Source organism: Spermophilus citellus (genome assembly GCF_964194105.1).
Source record: "Spermophilus citellus genome assembly, chromosome: 11".
NCBI classification, from domain to species: domain Eukaryota; kingdom Metazoa; phylum Chordata; class Mammalia; order Rodentia; family Sciuridae; genus Spermophilus; species Spermophilus citellus.
In genome coordinates this window covers 128314161-128341565 of record NC_138192.1, presented here as the reverse complement: position 1 = coordinate 128341565, position 27405 = coordinate 128314161, and the positions used below count along the sequence as shown (strand labels likewise).

The following is a 27405-nucleotide window of genomic DNA, read 5'->3' as shown; positions in this document are numbered from 1 at the left end:
TGTTAATTCTTCGTTGAGAGTCTTGTAGAACTCAGCTGAGACTCCATCTGGTCCTGGGCCTTTCTTGGTTGGTAGGCTTTTGATGGCATTTTCTATTTCATTACTTGAAACTGATCTGTTTAAAGCATGTATGACCTCCTTATTCAGTTTGGGTAGGTCATATGTCTCTAGAAATTTGTCGATGTCTTCAATATTTTCTATTTTATTGGAGTATAAATTTTCAAAATAGTTTCTAATTATTTTCTGTATTTCAGACGTATCCATTTTAATATTTTCTTCTTCATCTTGTATTTTAGTAATTTGAGTTTTCTCTCTTTTTCTCTTCATTAGCATGGCCAGGGGTTTATCTATTTTAGTTTATTTCTCAAAAAACCAACTTTTTGTTTTGTCAGTTTTTTCAACTGTTTTGATTTCATCGCTGATTTTAATTATTTCCTGTCTTCTACTGCTTTTGGTGTTGATTTGTTCTTCTTTTTCTAGGGTTTTGAGATGTAGTATTAGGCCATTTATTTGTTGACTTTTTATTCTTTTAATGAATGTACTCAATGCAATAAACTTTCCTCTTAGTGCTGCCTTCACAGTGTCCCAGAGACTTTGATAGGTTGTTCTAATTTTTTTTTAACATCCTAGGTTTTTGTGTCCACCAGCATCTCATCTTTTCTGCTGTTCAGTTCAGCCCTGTGTCTCAGGCTGCACACTGCTGGTGACCAACAGTGGTCAGATCTCCCTTCCAGAGACCCTGCTGCTGGGGGCCCTGGAGACAGACATGGCAGCTCAGGTCCACTGTGGTGTTGACACTGAGTCCACACTTTCCTGCTCCCAGTGACTGAGCCCAGCAGAGCTACTGGGCCTGGGTGACTCCTGTTCTGCCTGGGGCTCCTCCAACAGGCAGCCATTGCTCAGGGACATGCCACAGCCTGGCCAAGATGTTCTCAGAGCTGCCTGTGGTCTCAGGCTCTTCCTCCTGGGTCCTTCCTTCCTGTCGCCTGCCACAGGGTCAGACTGCGGGGGTCGGGGGAGTTCCTCTCCACTCCTGCTCGCCCTTTCACTCTTTTGCAGCACTTCCCCTGATCAGGCTTCTAGATGTCGACGGTGTCTCAGCACCTGCTTCTCAGAGGACCTGAAGGGACTCAGCCACCTGCACTGTGAGGAATGGATTGGTACCAAACCCTGGGTTGGCCAGAACAGGAGTCGCCAATGGCCAAAGTCCCCAAGTCAAGTGAGAACGGGTCTTTATTAACAGCTCTTCTTAGAGAAGGATGACTCTTTCTTTCTTTCTTTCTTTCTTTCTTTCTTTCTTTCTTTCTTTTAATCTTCAAATTCTTTTTTTTTTAATTTGTTTTTTTTTTAATTCATATAGGACAGTGGAATGCATTACGATTCTTATTACACATATAGAGCACAATTCTTCATATCTCTGGTTGTATGCACAGTATATTCACACCAATCCATGTCTTCATACCTGTGCTTTGGATAATAATGATCATCACAGTCCACCATCATTAATAAGCCCCTGCCCCCTCCCTCCCCTCCCACCCCTCTGCCCTATCTAGAGTTCGTCTATTTCATCTTGCTGCAGCCGGAGTGCATTTGTGCCTTTTTATCTTAAGTCTAGTGAAGCTCCTGATTTTTTTTTAAAGAGATTCTTTAAAAGATGGCTTCCTTTGACCTTCAGAGGGAATTCAGAGGATTAATATTTCAGATTCTCTGCTCACTCTGCTATTAGCTGGCAGGATTTTTTTCAACCCAATTTCTTCTTGCCAGTCTGCGGAATGAGGGCTCTCTCTGGCTTCAAAGATTGCCATCTGAGAATTTTCCATTTGAAGTCTGTCAGTAATTCAAATGTGACCTTTAGGACAGTCCTACTGGAGGGGAATGGTGTCTGTCTCCCACAGGACACCTGCTTCAGTGAACACAGTAAGCTCAGGAAGCACAGGCCTGAGTTGCATGCTTTCCACCCAACCATCTTCCCTCTCTGTTATTCATTTCTTTTCTTCCTAATTTAGCCATATTTGGGGTTTGAGTTGATCTTTGAGCATCACTGATTTTCTTCTTGGCTACTTTAGTTCTAGTCTTCAAACCACCCCCAATATGGTAGATTCATCTATGGAGTTTCCCAGAGTGTGACCCAACCCCAAAACAGATGCTCTATGCTCTTTTTTTTTTTTTTAACTTTTGTTTGATTTCTTTAAGCATAAAGTTTTGCTTAATTTTAGTGGTTCTTGGTTTTCTTCTGTCTCTGATCTTGAAGATGACTTCTCTAAGGCATTTGCTCTCTATGACATAGTTCATTTAGACCTGCTTTTCTCATCATTTAAACATTTATCCTGTGGGTCCCGAGATGTGCTAGTTATTTTTTGAGACAGTCCTGTGGCTCTTTGGCAGGTTTTGTCAAGAGGAAGCAGCCTGCTGGCCTGTATTTGGTCCACTCTTCCTCCAGTAGCAGAGGTTTCCCGGGGCCTGAGTTCAGGACCAGTTTTGCAGAGGTTCTGCCTGCTCTCCCATGGCGCACCATCCTCATGCACTGAAGGGACCAAAGCTTTAATCACCAGGAGATGTTTCCCTGGGTCTCTTGTGACATGAGCCCATAAGAAGAGCTGACACAGAGGAAAGCACAGACTCTTTGGAAAGCCACCAAATAAAGTAATGTATGCTAAATGTTTAACCCACAGTGCTCAATGGGTGATATATCCTTATATCTATAAATACATATCTACAGGCCTGTATATTATATATAAATATATATTATTATATATTATATAATACATATTAGATACATTTCTATATTATATTTATATACATTTATATATTATATATTTTTCTTTTAGTTAAAAGAATGAAGAGGTTTGGGAATGATATTTCATACAGGATCTTCAAAATACCTAAATCCTTTCTTCCAAAGGCTCCCAAGGAACTGTAATTATGGTAAAGAATAGGAGAGGGGGAATTCTCTTGCAGTTTCATAGTTATCAATAACTGAGCAATAAATAAGTCACAGGAATGTTTATTACGGAATTTTTGTTATCCTATAAAGCACTAGGAAACTTAAGTGTTTGTCGATAGGCTACTAATTCCTAAAGGAATTATGGTTTATTCACACAATGGGATGCAGCAGAGCTGCTAGGAAGAGAAGTTGGCTTATATACACTGATGTGGAACAATTCCCAGAAACACTGTTAAGCAAAAAAGCAAGGGACAGAGCTGTAGGTATAATATTTTTGAAATTTTAAAGCTGTCCCCTTACTTGGGAACTTTCTGGGAAAAGCACGCAAGGAGCTGCTGACCATGGCTGACTCTAGAAGGTACAACCGAGGCCCTGGGTTCCGGTGACCTTCCTCAGCATGGCCTTTGGTACTGTTGGACTATCTTATTGGGTGCATGGAATTCTTTTTCAATTTAAAAAAAAACTAGTATAACAATAAAAGCTAAAACAGTTGTCCGGTGAGGGTCACTGGTGCAGGGCCCTCCAGGGACAGGCTGTGTTGATGCTCTTCCCTGCCAGCCGGAGGTCATGGAGGGTGGAGGACATACATAAGCGAGGGTCACAGAGCAGGCCGAGCTGCGAGACACTGAAGCAAGAGGCCCAGTGTCATCAACCTTTCTACAAGGGACGCTGGGCACTAGCGAACACAGGCTGTCCAATGTCACATCAGCGGCTTGGCTTCACTTGGAGGGAGGTGGAGGGAGGTGATGGTGGCAGGATGGGGTCATATTTGAATTTTCTCCCCAGCAGCACTGATTCTGGATGCTGGGGTCGAACATCAGGTTGTGATGTGGTCCAGGGCCACCTGCCTTGGGACTGACACCCACCATGGCACACCCCACGCTCTCCCAAAGTGGCCAGGCTTATTTATTGCTCAGTTATTGATAACTATGAAACTGCAAGAGAATGCTCCCTCTGCTATTCGCCCTCCTCCTGCCTCAGACCACGTCCCTGTATCACCACGCCTACAGCTTCGGTTCCCTTCTCCTGATCTTCCACCTCTCTAAAGGCCTTTCCTTGCCCCATAGAGACCGCAGGCCCCCACTTCATTCCCTCTGGGGACATCCTTTCTTCCATGTTTCTCCATTTTCTGTCTGGTTTTCTCTTTGGGGTAGCAAGAGGCTGAGGCAGCTTCGGACTTTGCATCTGCCCAACTTCTAATCCTGCAGAAAGAAATCCAAGCAAGAGTTGTATTGCTTTTCATTGTCTCTGAGTGGGTCAAACATTTGTCCCTGAACCAGTGACAGAATAATTCCTGTGTCTGGAAGACTGTGATATGCTGACTGAGAGTATTCCTACAGCCAGAGGTGAAGTCACAGTGAGTGGGAGGGCACGGGGGACAACGTGTAGAGAGGACCTGAGTCCTGGAGGCAGCATTCAAATCCTGGATCCAGCTGCACCTGAATATAACCCTACCCTAGATTTGCGTTTTCCATTATGTGAAATTTTCTCTCTGCTTAAACCATTTTGGGTCAGGGTTTGTATTGAAAAAGATATTAAACAATTTATTGTAAAGTAGGCTTGGTGTTAGATGACTTTTGCCAATGTCAGGCTAATGGAAGTGTTCTTAGCACATTCAAGGCAGGACAGGCTGCACTGCCGTGTTAGGTGATCAGGCATTTAAAGGCGTTTTACCCTCCTGATGAGTTTATTGGGACGTAACTCCATTCTAAGTCGATCTCATGCCATCTGAATGAAAAAGTAACCATGGCTTTTTCTGGGGCAGGGGGATTAGAAGTCACTTTCTCTTCAGTGTTTTCCAATTGTGACTCGAGGAACATGGATTGCTGCACGATCCAAAGGAAATATTTATTCTTTTTCACCAAGTCCTTCGAGTCCCTCACTCAAGAGAGTGACAGCACCCTCTAACCTGCCCTTGGTGTTGCAGGCAAGAACATGAGCTGGCAGCCCACAAGCGAGAACTGCTCCTTCAACGATGTGGACGAGCTGATGAAGACCCTGCAGCTGGTGGTCCACATCCCCACCTTCCTCCTGGGCCTGCTCCTCAACCTGCTGGCCATCCGCGGCTTCAGCACCTTCCTGAAGAAGAGGTGGCCAGACTACAGGGCCACCTCCATCTACATGATCAACCTGGCCGTCTTTGACCTGCTGCTGGTGCTCTCGCTCCCCTTCAAGTTGGTCCTGTCGGACGTGCGGCAGCCCTCCTCGGCCTCCTGCACGCTGGTGGAATGCCTCTACTTTGTCAGCATGTATGGAAGCGTCTTCACCATCTGCTTCATCAGCCTGGACAGGTTCCTGGCCATCCAGTACCCGCTCCTGGTCAGCCACCTCCGGTCCCCCAGGAAGACGTTTGGGATCTGCTGCGCCATCTGGGTCCTGGTGTGGACCGGGAGCATCCCCATCTACAACTTCCATGGGAAAGTGGATAAGTTCACGTGTTTCCACAACATGTCGGACGGTACCTGGAGTGCCAGGGTCTTCTTTCCCCTCGAGGTGTTTGGCTTCCTCCTTCCCATGGTCATCATGTGCTTCTGCTCCTCCAGGAGCATCCACATTCTGCTCGCTCGCAGGGGCCACACCCAGGACTGGGTCCAGCAGAGAGCCTGCATCTGGACCATCGCGGCCAGCCTGGCAGTCTTTGTGGTCTCCTTCCTCCCAGTCCACCTGAGCTTCTTCCTGCAGTTCCTGGTGAGGAATGGCTTCATCACGGAGTGCAGAGCCAAGCAGAGGATCAGCTTGTTCTTGCAACTGTCCATGTGTTTCTCCAACGTTAACTGCTGCCTTGACGTTTTCTGTTACTATTTTGTCATCAAAGAATTCCGCACGAACATTATGGCCCACCGGCCTTCTAGGGTCCAGCTGGTCCGCCAGGACACCATGATTACCAGGGGCTAAGGGAAGGCAACCTAGCTCTAAGGAAAGAAATCCCAGTGCCTAATTCTTGTAAGGGACATCCCTTTCCAATTGGTGTGCTTCCCCTTTGATGCTCATTGGACACCTTATTTGCTTTTCATACCCCCTAATGTCCAGATGGCTTGATGGACATCGCCCCATATGATGAAGAACCTAACCACTAGGTGAATTTTTCATTCTACATTCAAATAGCATGAGGCAGAAGAATTGAACAGAATGCATCTGGAAAAAAAAAACTTTTTCTCAACTCTCTCATCCTTCTATTCAACTAGAAGATTCTAGAAGGGAAGAAAGAAGAGGCCAGAGGAGTTAGGGAGGCAATGAAGAGCGATGGTGGAAGGTGACTTGAGCAGAGAGGGAGGAGTAGGGAGCATCAAGCCCTTTTCAGCTGGAGGACCCGGAGTGGAGCGTACTCGCACTTTCCAGTCCCTCCGGGAGCACTGCTGGCCCTGACCACAGGGATGATGACAGCAGGGGTGACTGGGCTGGGCAGGTGTGGTGCACTGCTTCCCCAGGCCTTAGGAGAGCACAGGAGGCCAGCCAGACCTCCCTGTGCCCAGGAGAAGGCTGCAGAGGACCAGGGGCTGCTGGGCCAGGTCAGGAGGAAGTGGTGGGCACCTGTGGAGACAGTGAGGACCAAGTGGAAAAGCATCAGTGAGACCTGAAAACCCCGAGGGGACAGAATACACTTGGGGAAGGGAGGAGACAGGCCCCGGGCTGTAAGTGGACAGCCCCTCTCCCATGGCCACTGGGAGTGTTAGCACTCTTCTAGGGCGAAGAGACGGAGAGAGGCATGAACATAATAAGCTTCTGTCTCCCGTGGAAACGTGGGGAGCTGTTCATCAGGCCTTGTTTCCTTAGACTGGGAGGAAGGTCAGGCTCAGCCGGTTCAGCCTCAGCAGAATGAGGAGGCATTTGTCTTGCTCACCTGGGTCTTGGCTGGGCAGCAGGACTGCCCAGAGAGCTGTCCCCTCTGTTGGCTGGCAGGAACAAAGTGAATGAGGCAGGGATGGGGACCCATCTCCGCCCACAGGCACAAGGGCCAGGCCTCGAGAGGGACAGCAAGGGCCCTGCTGGCAGTTCCTGGGAGGGGGTGACTGGAAACAACTGAACCAGGTTTAGATCCCCGTCTGCTTCTCCAAGGCTCTGGAGGAGCACACAGTGACAGCTGAGCGCCTTCCGATGACTCAGCTGTTCCAGGGAGTGAAATGATTAGAAGGATAAATTGTGGGGTGGTTTTGCAAGACGGAAGGAGTGGGATGAGAAGAAATCCAGGAGACTTACTGTGAACAAGGAGTCGGTCTTAGGGAGAGAAGCAGCCCCGGCCAACATGGAGGATGGAGGATGGTGGCTTTGGCTGCCAAGAGGGGGTAGAGGGCCTGGGAGAGGGTGGCCCTATGGAAGGGGGATGGCAGATGAGGGTGACTTGGGTAAACCTGGGACCTGCCTACTGAGGAGGAGGAAGCGGAGGAGGAAGAGCAGGAGGCAGAGGAGGAGGCCAGGAGTTGAGGGTTAGCCCAGACTTGAAGCCATGGAGGGGAGAAGGATGGGAAGGGCTGGGGGGGCAGGAAGAGTTGAGGGCAGAGCCACTTCCTGCCTGAGAGTCTGTGTCCCCCACTCGACTGAGAGCCACCGAGGGGCAGGAGCCTCGCACAGCAACATCTGTGGCAGTGTTCTGGTGGCTTTCCCCGGAGCCTCCTCCCGGGCGGCTGGAGAGAAAGGTGAGGAAGTGAGTGTCAGGAAGGTGCAGCCGGGAGTGGAGGTGCGGTGGCCCCAGGGACAGAGGAACGGCAGCCACAGCCAGGGCTCTGCAGACCCGGGGTGAGGCTGAGCCCCACCCAGCCGGCCCAAGCCCTGGCCACTCCTTCCTCTCCCTGCCTGAGGGCTGCATGTCCTGTGGGCAAAGTGAGAGAGCCAGGTTGTCATGCACAGCTGGGCCTTTGCACAGGAGCTGGGAACCCCACGGTGGGGCTGGTGGTAGCCTTCTTGGGCACCGTGCCTACCATGGTGCTTAAGGCCAGACTGGCTTCCCAGGAGAAAAGTCCCTGTCCATCCCCCCAAAGTCCCTATTGAAGTTCAAACCTAGAATCCTGTGTTGTAGCATGTCTCTGTCCATGACAGGGAGTCGGCCATCTCTGAAAGGAGAATCATCAAAATGGCAGGGTCTAATGATGTAGGGGTAGGTCCTTGGAGTGGTCAGGCAGATTCAGGTGGTTATGACCCTGGACGGTAGGTAGGCCTTGAGACCCTCTAACCCATCCCCAAACTGTGGGGGGCAGAGAGGGCTCCTCCCTCTCCCAGAGGGGACTCATCCTGGCCAAGGGACTGTGGGTGGGCACAGGTCCAGTGCTGCAGTGTGAGGCTGCTTGCTCTGCAGGAGAGTCCATACTCTGGGCCCAGGTAGCCACCGTCCTCTTGGCCCACATCAGCGCTGGCCAACAGCACAGAAGGGGGGATGGACAGCATTAGGGTTGGGGTTAGGCTCAGGGGAGCAGGGAGTCGGAGAACCCAGCACTCCGTTGTAGGAAAGGCTGAGATTCCTGCTACTAGAATCAGTGGGGCTCAAGGGTGGTGTTGGGCCGAGAACATGACCTTGTTAGTACTCCTCACCTGGAAACACCTGAGACATACCTGCTATGTGTACGTTTGTGAAACCAGCACCATTAATTGGAAAAATGATTTCATTAATCTGATCTGCCAAATAAATAGATTTGTACAATGCAGTGTGATCTTGTCTTGGGCTACACTTTCTGGCTCCATGGAAGAGCTGGCCCTTGATAGCTCCTGCCAGGGACCCATCAATCTCGGCCCCTTCAGTAGCCACTGGACACCCGGTCTGACGCTGCAGGGAGCTGGCCCTCAGGCCTGCCTCAGCAGGACAGCCAGGCCTGTCCCAGGTGGCCAGGAATGCAAATCTATGGGGGTTGGTGGCAGCTCCCTGGAACCATTCAGATACCTGGTTCTCTGTGTTAGCAAGTGGCCTTCACAGACCCACACACCAGCCACCGCCCACCCCACCCTGCTCCCATCTTGTCCCATTGCCATGACATCGAAGCTGCCTCCACAGGTCCCAGAACTTCTGCATACATGGGACTCCCAGCACAAGAGGCCTGCTGGTCACTGTGGGGCAACAGACACAGGGCCAGTCTCCATGTGTACTCCACTGGTGACCCTCTCTTCTCTAGTGATCCACATGGAAACACAGCTCACCTTCGAGAACTCCTGGCCAGTGACCTGCTGGGCTCTGGCCTGGGCCACCTCTTTCTCCTGAGTTCCCCACAGTCCCGAGCACAGCCCAGCCTGGCCTGGGTGCTGAGGCTGACCAGGGACATCCTTGCTCTTTGACAGTTGTTTTCTGTTAGCCTGGAAGCCACCTCACATGGGTGTCATGTCCTTGGGGCAATGATTCCTCTCGGCCTCAGGGAAGAAAGCCAGTCCACAGGCTGAGTTAGTCAACTCTGTCTCTCTTGAATCACCTCTCGAGGCCCCATGAAGCTGAGAGTCACCATATTGATGGAATGCAGCTTGTCTGGGATACAAAGAGCATCCACATGTGAGAGTCTCCCTTGGTAGCACCCTGGTAACAAGTTGTCACAAAGGAACAGCCTTTGTGGGGCTGAGAGTGTAGCTCAGTGGAGGAGCCCTTGCCTCGTATAAGTGAGGACTTGTGTTTAATCCTCAGCACAGCAAATAAATAAAGAAAGAAACTAATTGCAAAAGGCTCAAAATGAGACCTGGCAGGTAACTCTAGAGACTCAAAGGGATCAAAAAGTTTTGGTTAATGGATCAGGGAGAACTAAACAGGCAAGCTGCATATGCAGGTGTGACAAATTACCAGGCAGGGACAGAGACAACTGCACCTGCCGCATGGCCCTCCCCTCACCCCAGAGAGCTGGCTGTGCTGTGGACAGTGGCCTTCCAGGGCCCCAGAGAGGCTGGCTGAGGCCACTGTGAAGAACCTCACTCTGAGAAGAGGGGACTCAAAGATGTGCAAAGGTTGGTACTTTTTTGGGGGGGGAGGGGTTGCACCCTTAAAATTGCCACCACAGCATTTCTCACTTTCCCACCAGCCCTGAACTCTGATGAGCCTGGTTCCAGCCACCATGGGCATTTGAGGGAGAAGAGACTTTAGAGCAGAGGAGGTGGGCCTGGGAGCTGGAGCCCAAGGATACAGCGTGGCCCTTGTCCCTGTTTCTAGTTCAGCCCAAGTTCCCTCCAGCCAGGAGCCTGCACAGTGCCTTCACCTGAGTCTTTTGCACTTTGAAGTCTCAGAGATCAGAAGCACTGTCACTTCAAAGTCACCTTGGAGGAGGAGGGAGCCCTGAGCTGGTCTTTGAGGTCTCAGGCAGTGCCTTTGTTCTGGGGCTGTCACCTGAGTGAGTGCGACCCAAACACCCCTGCAAGGGGGAACCACGTCTCTGCAGGGCATAGCAGTCACGCAAAGGTTATTTGGGGTGATCTGCGGGAAGCCCCTCTTTTCTAAGGGCAGCATTGGACCCTACATCTGTGCAGATGGGGTGCGGGAACACACTCAGGCGTGTTTCCCATCTGGGTGGTGTCTTGTGAAAGACTGAAATCAGAATGATAAAAAAATTAGGAAAGAAATGTAGGAGTTGGACCGGACCTGGCTAAATGCAAGTGACCCAAAGAGCTGATTCTCACAGAACATTTCAGACACACTGACCCAGGCACAGAGAAACCATTGAGTTTGCCTGGCATCCATGAGACCCTGAGTTTGATTCCCAGCACTGAAAGATAAATAAATAGACAAATAAAAATAAATTAATTCATTTAAATTAATTAATTAACTAATGACTACCCAGTGATCCTGGAGTAGGCCCAGGGCCAAGGTGGGGTTTCCTGAAGGGCTATGGAGGGCCCTCAAGGCAGTGGACCTGAGATGGTTAAGGATAGCTCCAGAGGACTGGCCTTAGTGTAGGGAGTGTGTGTGGGGGGGGGGTATGTGTGACTCCAGTAGCACCTGGTAGGTGGGGGAACTACCCCCAACATGGGCCAGAAGTTGGGGCCACTGGACTCTGGCCATGGCCATCTCCCACACCGAAACAAGCTCTGCTCTCCTTTTCCTAAATCTTCAAGTGGCACCTGGGGCTCAGGTCTCACCAAAGGGAATCAGGTGTGCGCTGCAGAGTAGAGCATGGTGCAGATGCCAAACCAGAGGCACCTGAGGGACTTGCCCGCACCTCCTGGGCAGGGGACCTAGGAATACTTGGGTAAGGGAACTGAGCAGAAAACCAGACTTCCTGCATGGAGATTGGACAGCAGTTCACCATCATTCCTTGAGTATTAGAGAGGCTTTGACTCCAGAGTCTGGGAGGTTTAAGTCACCTGGACAGAATGTGAATGAAACTTAATAGTTAATAGAGCTGGAAACTGTTAATATTTCACACTACAAAAAAACCCATATATAGCAGATGTGGTGGCTTAGTCTGCGTGGGGTTGCCATAACAAATTCTACGGACAGGGTGGTTTAAATAGCAATTGTTTAAAAATTCGCACTGGAGTTCTAAATTCAAGGTCTCCCATGGTTCTGATTCTGGTGAAGGTTCTCTTCCTGGCTTGCAGGTAGCTGCTTCCTCACATGGCAGAAAAAAAATGAGCTCTCTGGTGTCTCTCAGAAGGGACTAATCCAATTGGATCAGACCCTACTTTTATGACCTCATTTTACCTTAGTCGTTTGCTAAAAGCCTTGGGGCCTAGGGCTTTGGTTTATGGGTTCTGTTGGGCACATCTCAGAACATAGCATATTTACCTTTACTCTGTGACTTGGAGTAGAAGAAAGGTCACTCTTAAAATTTCCTCAGTGGAATGTAATCTGCCCTGAGCTCATGTGGCTTATGCTAAGCTATTCCAGCTCCATCAGAACGGGCTCTCTCTTACTCCCAGGATCCTGCACAAGTCCCAGTGGGGAAAATTCCAGAGACCCAGGTGCCCACTGACCAGGCCCTCCAATGAAGGCATCCATGATGCTCTTGGACCAGGCGCCTCCTGTGGCCCCTCAGCCCTCTGAGTCAGTGCTTTCTCTCCTTTAAGCCTGAGCCCCTCGTGGAGTGCTTGCCTTGGCTCTTCCTGGGAACCACACAGCCCTGTCCTTCCCACGCACGGGGTGCTCCAGCACTCCAACCCACCTGACAGTCTGTCCGCCGCCTCCCTGGCCCAGGGCCACTCTCTCCCCGTGAATCCTAAAGGGCTTTCTCCATCTGGCTCCTTCTGGACTCAAAGACCATGCTTACTTCATGGGCAGGAGAAAGGAAAGAGGTGCTGAGACCAGCCAGACCCTTCTTGCCAACAGTGCCCCTTACTTATGGTCCTCACGTGCAGGACCTCTGCCCTGGGCAGAGGAGGAGGGAGAGCCATGGCTTTAGTGTAGAGGCAGCCTGGCATCTCCAGCTCAACTCAAGTGGCATTGTATTTCCTGGGAAAATTCCATGTGTTCTCTCCTGCATGGGACAAAAATGGCATCCCCAGTTCCTCAGGGTTAGCCTCCAGCCCTCCGAGAGACTAGTGACTTCCTGGGAAGGGGAGAACAGGGTAGTCACAAACCCATACCTGCCACAGTCCTAGGCTGCCCTCCCCTGAGTATTTTCTAAACTTAAAAAAACAAAAACAAAACCAAAAACATTCTATAGCGGTTTAAAAGGCAAGGCATGAGGGCGGGGATTGGGGCTCAGTGGTAGAGGGCTCGCCAACAGGTGCGAGGCACTGGGTTCGATCCTCAGCACCACATAGAAATAAATGAAATATAGACATATATAGGCAAGGCATGGCAGTCTGGACCATGAAAAGCCTAAAAAGATAGGGGAGGATAGTTGGGTGCGGTGGCACATGCCTATCATCCCAGTGACTCAGGAAGCTGAGGCAGGAGGATCCCAAGCTCAAGGCCAGTCACAGCAACTTAGGGAGATCTAGTCTCAGCAATGTAGGGAGACCTTGTCTCAAAAAAGAAATTAAAAAGGACAGGGATGTAGCTCAGTGGTAGAGTACCCCTGGGTTCCATTCTCAGTACCAAAAAGTAATTAATTAAATAAAGAGCAGCCAGGGTGGGAGGGTCTCAAGCTGCATCCCCACCTCGTGCTTCCCTGCAGAAGACCCCACAGGCATCTTGAGGCCTGTAGTGTGAGTGTCAGGATTGTGGGGTTCAGTCTGGAGCCCCAAACCCTCCTGCCATCCACCCCTGCCTCTGGAAAGGCCCTGGCTGGAGTCACAGAGCTGTGCTGCCCTCCAATGAACACATCCATGAAGCTCTTGAAAAGCTGGAAAAGCTGCTTCTGAGCTGGAGCTGAGCTGGGCGCTGAGGCTGGAGGACTGCCTCGAGTGCCCTCAGGACTTACCTTGGGAGGGAGGGCACAGAGGCAGCAGGCCAGGGGAGAACTCCCAGCCAGAGTGCCACCCTGTGCTGACCGAAGCATTCAGGCCCTTGGACCTCACTGGGCCCATCCTGGGAAGGACGTAAGCTTCGGCAGACAGTTCCTGTGGCTGGGGCTGAGGACAGCCAACAGTGCATCCTCACTGAAGGGGCCCAAGCCCAGCCTCACAGCCTCACAGCGGCCCCAGGGGCAGGCAGGCGCAGAGGGGGGACAGCAGACCCACTCAGCTAGATCTTTTTGGGGTTCAGCACTGCCCTGGGAGGAGTGATTGGGGACACTGTGTGACCAGCCCCAGGAAGTAAGGTGTCCATCAGAGGCAGAGTGGGACACACAGGGGATTCACAGTGGACACACAGGGCCGCGTGAGGCAGCTGGAGGCCTGGGGGCCCTGCTCTGCAGGACCTCTGAGGCTGTCTTGGGCGAGAGCCTGTTCAGGGTCAGGCTCCTGTATCACAGCTCCAGGTCCCCAGCTTCCAGGAGACCCTCTGGGCTAGTGCAGGGGACCTGTCTGGAAGAAGGCTGTGCATAGCCGATGGGGTGGGCTGGCTGTGGGCTTTCTCAGTGCCCGGCTGGTGCTCTGTGGCCTGGTGGCTGGGTATACAAAGCCCCAGTCAAGAAGGTCCAGGTACCAGAGAGATGAGTGAGGGATGTCTGATTCCAGGGACCGGGGCTTTCCTTCTCTCTCAGCTGGGGTATTTGGAACCAATTCAGTAATGAGTGGTCAGTGAGATTGGGAATGTTTTGCTCACCAAACACTTCTTCCTTAAGAAAGGAAATCAGGGCTGGAGCTGTGGCTCAGTGGCAGAGCGCTGGCCTGCCATGTGTGAGGCCCTGGGTTTGATCCTTAGCACCACATAGAAAACTAAACAAATAAAGGCATGCTGTCCATCTACAACTCTAAAAGAGAAAAAAAAGGGAAATCATTTGGGGAAGTCCTGGGTGGGGTGGTAATGGGATGAACTAGAGATGGGGAGGTTAGGGAAAGGAAGGCAGAGAGAGAGAGAGAGAGAGAGAGAGAGAGAGAGAGAGAGAGAGAGGAATGATTTCAGGAGGAGAGGAGAGATACAGCGACCCGAGATGGCCAGAGAGCTGGAAGGAGCGAGAAGGATGGCAGAGGGCTCTGTGACCTGGAAGGTGTCTAGAAAATGATGTGAAGCTTGCAGTGCCTGGTGCAGAAACTGGGTTCCAGGGTCTGGGGCCACCTGGGCCAGGCAGGCCAGAGGACGCACCTGGGTAAGGGAGATCAGGAAGGATGCCAGCCCCCAACGTGTGGCTGACAGGGGAGAGCTCCGTCCCTACCCCCACAGGCTGTGACACCCTCCTCTGGGCATGTTGTCCAGACTTTATAGAGGCAGGGCCAGCGTGAACCTGGGGAATGAACTTGCTCGGTACCTGAGAGATCAGGGCAGCAGAGGGCACATTGTCTCGGCCAAGGCCGCCCCTGGTGGAATCAGTGCTAGCCTCCCCAAGACCACCTCTTTCCCAGGCCTGAGGGGGCCAGGGCCCTGGGGTGGATGGGTGGGCCACATTTAAGTGGGGTTCCTTGGGGCCCAGGTGGCAGCCTGCCTGAGGATGGTGAAATCTCAGACAATGGGTCACAAGGTCAACCCTGGCTCCAGCTCTGACCCCATGTGATCACAGCCAAGTGACACCATTCTCTGCACAGTGCCTCAGCTTTAAACAGAAATAACAGTGCTACTTACAAATGTGATACACATAGAAAGTGCCTGGTGCATGGTAAAAACTCAGAAAGAAATGTTAGAAATGTGGAGAGCTACTTAAAGCAAGAACAAAACCAAAGAAGAGGCCAGTTGCTTAACAATTTGTGCCGTGGGTTCCTTCTGCACTCTGCTGAAGCCTGTGGACCTCCCCAGCATGATGGTTTTATATGCATAAAGTAAAATGCAAAGGAATAGACGGGAAATGAAATGCACTGAAATAAATCATCAGGATAGGAATTCAGGCTTCTTCATTAAGCACTGGATGATAAGGTCTAGTGACAGGAGTCAGAACTACCGTAATCCTGAACCGGTGATCATCAGTAATGATATTTTGAAATATCTGCAGCAGCTCTAGTGTGATATGAAATACCTGTGGTGTCTATTGGCGACTGTCCCAGGAACCGTCTTAGTGCGGTGGCATGAGGCCTTCCTGCAGAGTGGAGCCCCTGCTTGTCTCTGACAGTGACGGTGAAGGTAAGTGTGGGTGTTTTCTTTCCAATGGCTTCATGTCACCTCACCTTCACTCTCCGGGATAAGAGCTCCAGGCTCAGGGCTGGGGGTGCAGCTCAGCGGGGGAGCAGCTGCCTGGCATGCACAGGCCCTGTAGTGCCTCCCCACCCTGCAGGACATAACAAACCAAACAAAAAAATCCCTGGTTAGGCAGAGATAACGGGAAACCCCGGAGGGCAGGCCTTCTACCTCTGGAGGAGGATCATTTGTGGGCCCTCTTGGTCATACAAGTGTGTGTGGGGGGGCATTGACTTTTTCTTAGGGGCTGACCCAGCACTTTTGTTTGTGGGTATGGCCAGTACCTGCTGGGATGCCACACTATGGGGTAAAGATCCCGGGACTCTCTGAAAGCAAAGCCATCCAGATCCCAACCCCAATCCTAAGATGCCAAGGCAGGGTTACCGTCCAGGTGCGCCAGGACTATTCCAGAAGCAGTGGCAGGAAAGGACAACGAGGCCCCTGAGGTAAATCACCTGGGATGGGGGTGGTCACAGGGGGATCCAAGCTGGCGTCCTGTTCTCAGCTCAGAGGGGGAGGGCTGAGGCCAGCGTGGAATATGGCTGCTTCTAGATACCTCCTCACGCCCCGCCACCTGCCAGGGGCCATGCTTTGGGAAATGTGGACTAAAAAGAGCTGTCAATCTGAACCCAGACCCCCAAGGCCATCCCAGCCTCTGGGGGCAGCAGCAGCCTCCTGCAGGAGACCAAACTTCAACAGTGACACCTTGTGACAGTGTGGAGAAGCGGCAGCCAGGGCGGGGGGGCCGTGTGGTGGGTGAAAGAACCCTGGGTCTTCCGGGGTCAGGAAGCAAGGCTGGCCACCACCCCTTGGGGCTCTTGGGACTCAGGGGATCCCTCCTTGGACACACAGGGCTGGCGCAATGAAGTGAGGCTCGGAAAGAAATGAGGTAAGTTTTAGGGAGAACAGCTGTGCACAAGATGTAACACCAGGGTGACCTACTCCTAAGAGCAGGTGACAAAAGCAGGGACACAGCGGGAGAAACCAAAGGTCAGCCGGTCACAGTCACATTTCCAGCCATCGTTCCACATGGTATTCATTACTACTGTCTTCTCCCACTCTCAGTGGATGACCTTCCCTAACCTTCTAGGCAAGTTCTAGGGGGGTCTCTAACTGTCATCCCATAAAGCACCTCCAAGGCCCACCACTCCCTGCAGAGCCACCTTTGGCACCGTTGTGAATCCAGTTTCCACTTCAAACCTTCTGTCTCTTCCTGTTCTTTGTCACCTACTCTTAACAGTGGGTCACTCCTAGTGCAATATTGGCCACAGCAGTTCTTCCCAGGCCCTTTTACCTTTAAATCAGAAGCACAGCTGTCCTTCAAAGGAACCAGGAGGGAAGCAGTTGTCGTAAAATTCCCAGAGCCTCTGAAATGGCAGCACCAGGTGGAAGTGCTGCGCCCTTGCCAGCCAGGCTGCATCCGAAATTAGCAACCTGGACCGAGGGGCCAGGCGCATCCTAACCCATCTCCTCACCCGTGCCTTCAGGAAAGTCTCCCGCAAGTTCTGGTCAGTTGTTCTTCATTTGAAAAAGGAATTGGGGATATTCCCTGTGGGTACTGGGGCTTGGAAAAGGATACCCCCAAACCTGGCACTGTGACATGCTGAGAGGCCTGAGACACACCTCAGAATCCAGGTCCTTCTAACCTCCCTGTCCCTCCCAGGGACAGGCTTTCCGCAAAGTTTGCTCATCTGCCTGAAGTGAGGATGCTCAAAAAAGAAATAAATGAGTCATTCTGGTCCCTTCCCTGAGTTTCCATTAACTAAACTCACATCACAGGAAGAGAAACACACCTGTTCAGACTTCCGTCCCACACCACTGTCCTCTGTTTGGGACCTAGAGAGGATCATTTACAAATCACTCTCCATTCTGTGGGACCAACAGACCTTGTCACTGTATGTTCCCCAGTGCCAGGGGGCTCCCCTAAATGTTCATGATTCCCCTCAAAAGTATCCATATCGCCATTGCCCTGCCCTGTAGAAACGGGGGGGGGGGGGTGTTTCTGAAGGAGGCTGAGCTGCTGGGTGAACACGCTGTGTGATTCCCTGGGCCCTTGTCACAGGACAGCGGGGAGCTGAAGCTCCAAACCTTGGTTCTTGCATCCTGACAAAAGAAAACTCAAAGTCAGACACGAAAAGTCAAGCAAGAGAATTTTGTTATAAGTGAAAGTAAAGTTCAGTTCAAGCATAAAACATTCCTGAGGGTGGGTCGTCTCCTAGCAGAGAACACAGAAGAAATGGTGCTGCTTCCAAATGTACCCAGTTTGATGTTTGCTGGAGAGCTGGGGCCGCCTTCTGCAGGGTTTGCCAATCAGATATTTGGTTCCTCCTTCATGTTGGGCTGAGCGGGTAGCTTTTGAGCCTGGTGGTCCTCTCTGGAAGTGACATGAGGACCATCCTATTCAGGGGAACTTTATCTACCGTCACTCCTGTGTTAGTGCAGGTGCTGGGGTCAAGGACCTGGCAGACTTCATCTTACTGCTCCTGCGCTCTCCATGAAATGTCCCTTCTGAAATACACTGGGAAACCGATGGCCATAAATTTTAACTTTACAATGACCTCAGTGGACCCTGCCAGGAGTTAGCCCTGTTGGTCTTTCCTTTTTGACAATATTAATTGGCTCCCTTGTTCCCACCTGTTTATTCTCAGGGTTAGGACACCTGCTGGGATCCTAGCAGTACTTGATTGTTGTTAAAGGAATTCAAAGAACCACCTCCCCCGCCCCAACCCTGCCACGTTACTAATTTGCATGTCACCGCTCATTACTAACCACTGTGTTTTTCCCCTTCTGCAGGTTAATAAATGTGTATCCTTTTATTCTACTTAATGTCTTTATTGGCTTATCCCAGCAAACCTTCGCAAGGCAGAGGGGAAATTTGCCTTTGCCCCTACAGGGAGCAGATGTAGAGAGAGGCAGGACTGTCATGGGGATGCTAGAGTTCTTGCTGAACATGGGATGAGACCACAAGCCCTTGTGTTTGGAGAGTAAACAAAGGGTGACCCTATAAGCCAAAGTGGGGGCTGGAAATGGATTGTAACAAGACCTTGGATTTGAAGCGAGCTCTAGTACAGATGTGGAAACTGAGGCCTGAGGAGGTGTGAACAGCACCGGTTTTCTGATTCCTAAATGTGATAGTGTAAAACATAGAGTTGGCCTTCCTCCTAATTCCTGGTGTACACCTCCTAAAATCCAAGGACTCTCCAGATGATGAGTCTTTCGCATGCTAATGAGATGACTGGCGACTGGCAACCCTGGGTAGCTTCAGGAGGGCTAATCCCTGGAAAAACCAAGAAGACAGAAGAGAGTTGGGACTTTGGGACTCCCCCCCACCCCGCCCCCGCTTCCATGGAGGGGAGAGGCTGAAGGTCAAGTCCATCATCAGTGGCCAGTGACTTCATCAGCCACACCTTGTACTGAAGCCTCCACAAAACCCTGAAAGGTCAGTTTGGGAGCTTCCAGATAGTCCAACACATGGAGGACAATCTCCTGGAGGTGGCTCACCCAGAGAGCCCATGTGCCCTGTGCCCCTTCCCTGGTACCTTACCCTGTGCCCCTCTTCAGCGGGTGTTCTTTGCTGTCCTTTGTAATATCCCTTAGAATAAGCCAGTAAACTTGACCAAAGTGCTTCCCCGAGTCCTAGGAGTCTCTCTGGCCAAATTAATCCAGCCTGAGGAGGGATCGTGGGAATCCTGATTTACAGCCTGCTGGTCAGAAGCACGGGAAGACAAGCTGGGGCCAGTGACATCTGAAGTGGGGGGCCGTCTTGGGGACTGAGCTGTGGGATCTGATGCTACCTCCAGGTACAGAGTGTCAGAACTGACGTGGATCAGAGGACAACCAGCTGGTGTCCATGGCTGCGGCATGCTTGCTTGCTGGTGGGTAGCCAACCCCTGCCCCCATGTCCCCTCCACATTTGGTCATAGAGGTCTTCTGCATGGATCATGGGATATGAGAGTGCAGGAGACACTTGAGGTTGCCCCCCTGTGCGCTAGGCACCCACTCCTTGCATGACAACATCCTGACCTCCACTTAGTCTCTGTACCCTGGCTCACCCTCTTCACTCCAAGACCCTCTTGAGGCTCTTCAAAGGCCCTGAGCCATCAGGGGTGACTCCTTTGCACCCCAATAGAGGTCAGCACAACCCAACTGCTGGTCTCCCCTGCCCTTTGCTCCTGGTGGAGGTTCTCTGATGTCTGTGGCACTCATTGGGTTCCCCTCCTGCTCTACAGGCGGTGAGGTGGTGTTAATCCTCCCTCCCAGAGAGTGCTTACATTCCTCTCCGCCCCACCCAGTGCCTGGCACAGGCTGGCTGCAGAGCAGAGTGATGGATACCTGGTGATTGGCAGCTATAGTCATACCTGGGCCCCAGGCTTGCTTTACAACAGGATGCAATTGTCATCAGCACTTGCTGTGACAGCAGGGTGTAGGGGCTTTCCCCTCACCTCTCCTTCCTGACCATGTGCAGGGAGCCTCCGCAGTAAGAGTGATTCAGAAAGTGCTGAGTCTCTGCAGCTGAGCCGGGAGGGATGTGATTGCTCTGGAAGTTGCTGGTGACTCAAACTGTGTATCAGGGTGATGAGGAGACAGACACCCAAGTTGCAGGGGACAATTTGAGATAAAAATATCCCATGGAATGTGAAAGTGGAAAGGAGTAGCATTTCCAGATTTAAACATGAGTTACCTTCTGTGAAATTAAAATAGGCCTTTAAAATGCAATATATTAACTCCCCCATGAGACATTTCAGCAATTGCACACACACTCCTAATCATGTGTACATTCAAGTTGGATCATCTCATTTGGGGAAAAAAAATTGTGCACCCTCTTAATGACCAAGTGAGGACACCCTATAATTGGGCATATTTGCTGTGTGCCCTGGTTCCTGGAAATACTCAGGTCTGGACCAGTGGAGTGAATCTAGATTCTTTTAATGGGATATGGAGGTAGATAGGGGTGGCATCTTCCGGAGGCAGGGTCGAGGCCAATGTCCCTGATCCCTGACACTGAATGTTCCAAGGCTCAAGTCTAGGGACCCTGGCACCAAACTCTGCTGTGAGGTTCTGGCTGCCAGGATGGAAGAGAGGCCCGCGGCTGGTGGAGTCACCTCCAGGCAGCGGTTGCCCAGCAACTCCTTTGCAAGCTGCTCAGGTCCCTGCAAGGAGCCCCTTATTTACTTGGATTAGCTCGGGCTGGTTTCTCTTGCAGGCAACAAAGAAGCCTACTGTTGCCGAAAGGAGGTTTCCTGCGCCAGAATGAGAAGGGCCAGCTAGGGGGAGAGGGAGCACAGGGGCTCTGGGGTGTGGTGTGGAGACTTAGAGATTCTCTCTTAGCAGGAAATCAAGGCCAGAGGGAGAGGGCAGTTGTATGGCCAGACCTCTCCCACAAGGAGACTTGTCAGCCCTCGGTGACAATCTCACTCAATTCCTTAGAATCCCTGTCTTAGGACTTTTCTTGACTGAAAACTGGAGTGGCGCAGGCCACAAAGCCAGCCACTGACTGCCCCAGGGGACAAGTGCAGATTCTCCCCCTTCCTGTTGGGGGGACTTGGGAGTCCTTGTGGCTGGCCTCGCAGGCCCTGGCCACAGACACTGGGGTGCTGCCAAGGCAGCCTCACAAGGCTCTGGAGGGAAGACCTGTGTTGCTGGTGCTGATGGACAGAGTGGGATATAGTGGTACTGCCACACTGTGCCTGCTACAGGGGACACTGGCCCAAGGTGACATCTGGCAGCAGCCATTTAAAGATCAAGGAATCCCTCTCTCCCACATCTTCAAGGTGTTCCCATTTGTCTTATTCTCTGGTCCCACGGGAAGCCTTCCCCAAGCCCCATTTAGGATCCCTCCTTTGTGTTCCCATAGCATCTGACTTTTCACAGGGTACGGGAGTGACTGAGGGTCTTTTGGTGGCAGAAAACTTACCAAGGGCCCTTGAGGAAAAGCAGGTTTATTACAGAGACTGGTGTTGAAAATGATTGCAAAACTTTCAAGTTTACAAAAAATCACTGAATTAAACAAGAAAGGGGGAATATGCTGTTTTAGTAGTGTAAGGATGTAAGTCGCCCCTCGGAATCATTTTCGGAACCCCCATCCCCCCTGTGGATTTTAAATAATCTCTAGATCACTTATAATACACGATGCAATGTCAATGCTAGGTGAAAAGCTGTATGCTGTATTATTTAGAGAATAATGATGAGAAAATGTCCACATATGCTCAGTGGATATTTTTTTTTTTCTTAAATGTTTTCTGCCCCTCGTCAGATGAATCCTCAGATCTGGAACTCGTGGATACAGAGGGCAGAACTTACATAGAAATAAAGAAGACATGCAGCGACATGGCAAGGCTGCCCAAGACCCCAGGATGAGCCCACAGCCAGACTCAGAGCCAGGCTGGGCCTCACGGGGCCTGGAGCATACTCAGGGTGTGCAGGGTTGGAGGGCCCCGGAAGACTCTTGGCTCTGCTCTACCCTTTGACCTTTCAGTTTCTACCTCCTGCCACTCCTGTTCCACCTAACTGCCACCATCTCTGGCAGCCTGTCCACCTATGTTGGTGGCTGGCAGCCTGAGCATGGACTGCCTGTGGGCCAGGTGCTCACTGTGGGTCCAGTCAACTGCCAGCCATATGTAGGGGAAACGGGTCCTCGTGAAACACCCAGTCGGAGAGCCACTGCCATCAGCGGGAGCCTGATGTATGATCTGAAGCTTAGTGTGTCTGTCTCCACCTCTACTTTGGGCCTGCTGCTCCGGAGGCCTTACTGGCTCATAGTCACACTCGTTCATGCTGTCATGGCTCCTTTTGGGAGGCCGCAGTGGAGTTGGGTAGTGATAATTGTCTACGGTTTGCAAAGCCTCAACTATTTATGATCTGACCCTTTTCAAGATATTTCCCTGATGGATCACTGCTCTGAACTGCAAGCTCTAGAGCATGAGACTAGGTCATATTCACCCCCAGGGTCCAGACACTTTGCAGAGCTGACACATAGTAGGAGCTCATTAAATAGTGTTAAGTGGAGGAGTGGATGGGGTCTCGACTGAACCTCATCATCATTGTGATGAGTCCGTGCCCCTCACAATGGAAGGGAGCTTCCCCACACAGCACCCTCCTCATGCTCTGCCGGTTGAACAAGGTGACCGACTGTCCCGCTCCGTCCAGGACTGCGAGGTTTCTCAGGAGAGCCCCAGGAAAACAAGGAACATGTGGCTGCCTTATGTTGGACCCTGGCCTCTGTATACAGAAGCGCCTGCCTGCCCCATCTGGCCAATTAACCCACACGGTTACCAGGCACAACTGTATGCCCGGTGGAAACACACACAACACAACAGGCTGTATGACGGAGACATTGTAGGAGAGCGAGGCAGCGCTGGCAGCAGCAGGGGTCCAGCTGGGGATCTGGATGTCGTGAGTGAAGCAGCTGAGATCCCGCTGGACCAGGATGACAAAGAAAGGTGTCCTTGGGAGCTGGGGTCCAACGGGGTCTTGGCTGGATGAGGACATATCCATGGCAGGCAGAGAGGAAGGCAGGCAGTGACACTGTTGGTACACAAGGCCCCGGTGTCCACAGGCTATCCCCAGGGGACATTCAGATTGGTCACAAGGTCATTTCTGAACTAAGTTCTGTGGCCAGGAGATAAGGCTTGACTGGGCAACCTGGGTCCTGTGTCCATCTCAGAGAGGCCAAGGGGTGCTGACTGTGGCACCCAGAGGATCCTATGCATTGGGAGAGGAGCTCCAGAAGGAACTCAAGGTGGCTTAGTTTGTGTTCCTCAGAAAGTAGAGTGTGAAGCAAAGGCCCCCTGCCCTTCCTTTGTTAGCAGAGGTGACAAAGCAGGGGCGAGGGGAGGGGAGTGTGTTTTGGAGCTGGCCACAGCTTGGAATCAAATATTACTGGTTGCTCAGTTTCAGGACCATCCTCTGAGAAGGTGTATAAATGTTTCTTGGCACAGTTCTTCAGGGGAGACAGGGAGAAAAAATCTGCCCATGTCTCCCATCTTGCTTCAGTTCCCCCCTAGGGGGCCCGCTCCCCAGACTTGCTGGCCGTGCGTGTTGGGTGCAGCATCTCATGTGCAAACGTCCAGGGAAGCCCCTAGGCAGAGGTGTCTGCCTGCACCCAGGGCCAGGTGCTACTGCTGGGTGTGCCTAGGGGAGGCTGGTCTGAGTCTACCCAGAGATGGTGGCCTCAGCAGGGTCCTCTCTCTATGGTAAGAGGTGCCCCAAAAGGCCCAAGAATAAGGGTCCAAAGTAATTCATAATAAGTGTCTGATAGAGGGAACTTGAGAGCACAGGTCACTGTCCTCCTCTGGACACCTGGCCTCTGCTTCTAACTGCAATTGGGACCAAGGCTGACTGGCCTCTGCACAGACTGTCAGGTGGCCAGGTGTAACGGGGGGTGTGGGGGGGGAGCCGTCATTGGGTCAGCTGTCTTTAGGGAGAATCGAGGGATCATCCTTAGCCCCTGCCCTGTGGAATCTGGAAAGGCCTTATAAAAGTTGCTCAGCAAATATTTAATTAAGCTGAACAGGAGTAGTAAACTCCAGGACCAGGTTTTCTTGCCTGTAGCAGAGAAGTTCTGGAACAGCAGATCTGGGTGTGGCAGGGGTGGGGCTCAAAGGAACCAGCCAGGGGCCCCCCAGCCCCAGCCCCAGCCTGAGGGAGAAAGTGTTTGATCCTGAGCCTGCTCTGTGCAGGTGGCTGCTGGGCTTGCTGGGCTTGGTGAGTCCCCAGCCCTCCTCTCTCATCAGGAACCTTGAGGTTCCAGTCCAAGGAGCTCCAACCCATCTCTTGGCCTTGAGGGCTGTGGTCAAGTCTTTTTTTTTTTTTTTAATACTTTTTTAGTTGTCAATGGACCTTTATTTAATTTATTTATTTATATGCGGTGCTGAGAATCGAACCCGGTGCCTCACACATGCTGGGCTAGTGCTCTGCCACTGAGCCCCAGCCCCAGCTGTGGTCAAGTCTTTAGCAGACAGTTGGGGACACTGTCAAGGTCAACTAGGAAAACGCAAAGACGCACACACACTAGGTCATCATAAAACTGAAAACATTGGCCTTGACAGAGGAGGATGTTTAAAATGAATCTACATGTAAGTCCCCTGCCTTTATTTTTTCCCTCTTGATGGGTCTGAACACCCCCTCCCCCAAAGTGTCCCAAACTTCCCCATCACAGCACTCAGCACACCACCCTTCTGAGCTGGTGTCTTCCTCTACCCCTCTGGAGCTGGGCTGTGGGAAGGCAGAGGCGTTACTTACGCACCATTCCGTGCCCAGGACACGCCCAGGGCCCTCTGCACTGCAGGTGCTCAGCAAGGCTCCCAAGGCCCGGTTTATACCCTGCTCTGGACATCAGTTCTACCAGCAAAGATCCTGGACAGTGCAGCTTGCCACAGGGTCCCCAGGTCGGTGACCTCCTAGAGGACAGGGCTGGTGGTCTGTGAAGGCCGGGCTCCCTTCTCACTCACTGCCTTTTCAGTTCCATCGGGGTCAGCAGCCAGGGGGAGCTGAACAGTTTGAAAGGGAGTTCTCTGAAGAGTCGGAAACTGAAGACACCCTCTGCATGCAGAGTTGGGAATGGAGGTGGTGGGGGTGTCCTCGTCGCTCGCGGCCTCTGGGGGCACATGGTGGGGGGTGTTTTCACCTGCTGTCCACCCAGTTCCCCAAGAAGGGGTGGTGACATGGCTGCCATGGGAAATTGGTGGAATACAGCCCTCCTGAGCCAGGACATCAAATTCCCCAGGCTCTGGCTGCCCGAGTGGGGCCACCAAAGTGCCCAGGACCTGGCACAGGTCACCAAAATGCTGTTCTTTCCACCCTGTTTGGCCCAATTCTGGTAAATGCGAGTTTTATTACCAGCATCCACAGCAACAAAAAGATGGAGTCGGAGGAGATCCAGCTGGAAGCTTCCTGGCCTCCGAGGCACAGTCTCTGCTCAGCACAGTCTGGCCGGGAACCCCTGAGGACAGCGGTTTCCTGGGTAACACTGGACCAGATTCGGGAGCTAGAGCCCTGCTGGGGGTCCCAGTGCCAGCTGGGCAAGCTGTGGGGGACAGCTTGGCTTGTAAGGGGTCATGTAAGGGAAACGGCTTGGGTGGGCTACCCAGGTGGGTGGTGGCTTGGGAGGTCAGGGACCAGCACGCTCTCTGTGATGCCTGGGAGAAGGGGGATCCTCATAAAGGATGCACCTTGCCCCCTTCCACCCCACTACTGAAGGACCCCAGTCGCTACAGCTCGTAAGGCATGCCAGGACTGCCCCGTCCCCAACAAGGGGCATTTCTAAACATAAAGAAAACAGGTTTTCCATCTTTTTTGAAATACAAATAACAGGGTTTTGCTTCCCAAATCAGTTAGAGCCACCTCATTTCCCAAATGGCACAGGCTCCATCAGGTCGCTGCAGCTCCTGCTGCTAACTGCCCAAATCCTGAGAGGCCTGGAGATGCCCCCAGGACCAGTCAGATCCACCCACTGCTTCCTGCAGAAGCTGCTGAGCTGGGGCCTGAGCTGAGCCTCCTGCAGAATGGGTCCCAGGCCTGCTGCTGCAGCCCACTAAGGTCACCAGTAACATCTAACTGCTGCTGCCCAGGCTGGGGCTGGGGGCGTGGTGTGGGTGGTCTTTCCTCTTAGAAGCCTAGGACTCAAAACTTCTCTTTTCTCCTGCTTCCCTTACCCAGGTAACTTGACCATAAGGGCAAGCTGGAAGAGGCCCCAGGGAAGTCAGCTACAGGTTTTCAAGTGGCTACCCGTTAGTGGGAGCTGGTGGAGGGGGTGACCTTAGCATTGTTCCACAGGATGGGGGCACATATCCCAACCTGGGGAAATGGATGGCTCAAAAGCCCCTCTAGGACCTGAGCTCAGACCCCTGAGTGCTCTGCTGTGTCCCCAGGGTGAACCACAGGGAGAAAGGGGGTAACAGCTCAGAGGATGTTGGGCTGATGACACTAGATGCAGGGAGAGGGACAGGAAATGGCAGAGGCGGATGTTGAAAGCGCTAATGGTAGGACACATTTCCACCATCCTCTGAATGTTGTGTGTGTCAACACTGAATTCTCTTGAGCCACAGGCTGTGCTTACTCTCTTCTAATTGTGAACTCAACTGAATCCTGTCAACAACCTAAGGGAGATAGGTTGCCCCTTGATGCTCATGGTAGATTGGTTCCAGGAAACCCCTCTATGGATGTTCAAGTCCCTTCTATCAAATGCTGTTGTATTTGCCTGTGTGATAGTCAGGTTTCTATTACTGTGATAAAATACCTGAAATCATCAACTTATAGACAGGAGAGGTTTATTTTGGCTCAAGATTTCAGAGGTTTCAGTCTATGGTTGGTTGGCCTGTCATTGCTTTTAGGCCTGTTATCATCATGGTGGCCGTGCCTAGTGAAGGAGCTGCCCACTTCATGGGCAGGACACCCAGCAAGGCTCTAAAAAAAGAAAGAGGAAGGGGCCAAGGTCCCAATACCCACTTCAAGAACACACCCACAATGATCTAACTTCCTTCCACTAGGCCTCGTCTCATAAAGGTTGTGGCACAGGCTGTCAACCAAGGCTTTAACACATGGTCTTGGGGGGACATTTAGGGTCTGAACCACAAAAGCATATAACCTGTGCACATCTTCCTGTATACTCTAAATAATCTCTAGATTATCTATAACACCTAATAAACGTAAACGCTGTGTAAATGGTCATCATACTGTTGTTTGGGAAAGGAAAAAAGAAACGAGCCTGGACTTTCTAAGTGTACAGGCACAACCCTCACAGCCTAACTACAGAGTCCAGGAATGAAATCCAGGGCAAGCCATATTCAGGTGCTGGAGACACTGAAGAGCTGAGAGATGGCAGGGGCCACTGCATGTGCATTAAGTCAGTACAGTGCTTAATGTGCAGCAAATTCAAGTTTTGCTTTTTGGAACCAGTTAGCGGGAGCTGGTGGAG

At 51.7% G+C, this 27405-nt stretch overlaps 1 protein-coding gene and 1 long non-coding RNA gene across 2 annotated transcripts; one reads left to right on the top strand and one right to left on the bottom strand.

Moving 5' to 3' along the window:
• Window positions 1-4646: 4646 nt before the first annotated feature.
• On the top strand, window positions 4647-6566 carry GPR55 (G protein-coupled receptor 55). The gene has a single exon (XM_081261861.1). The coding sequence runs from the start codon at window positions 4880-4882 to the stop codon at window positions 5837-5839; it is 960 nt and encodes a 319-aa protein (XP_081117987.1). The 5' UTR covers window positions 4647-4879; the 3' UTR covers window positions 5840-6566.
• Window positions 6567-7363: 797 nt separating this feature from the next.
• LOC308631015 lies at window positions 7364-16840 on the bottom strand. Its single transcript, XR_014018088.1, has 3 exons — window positions 16786-16840; window positions 15334-15582; window positions 7364-7566 (listed from the first exon to the last, which is right to left on the bottom strand). It is a non-coding gene; the product is annotated as an uncharacterized lncRNA (long non-coding RNA).
• Between the last annotated feature and the right edge of the window lie 10565 nt (window positions 16841-27405).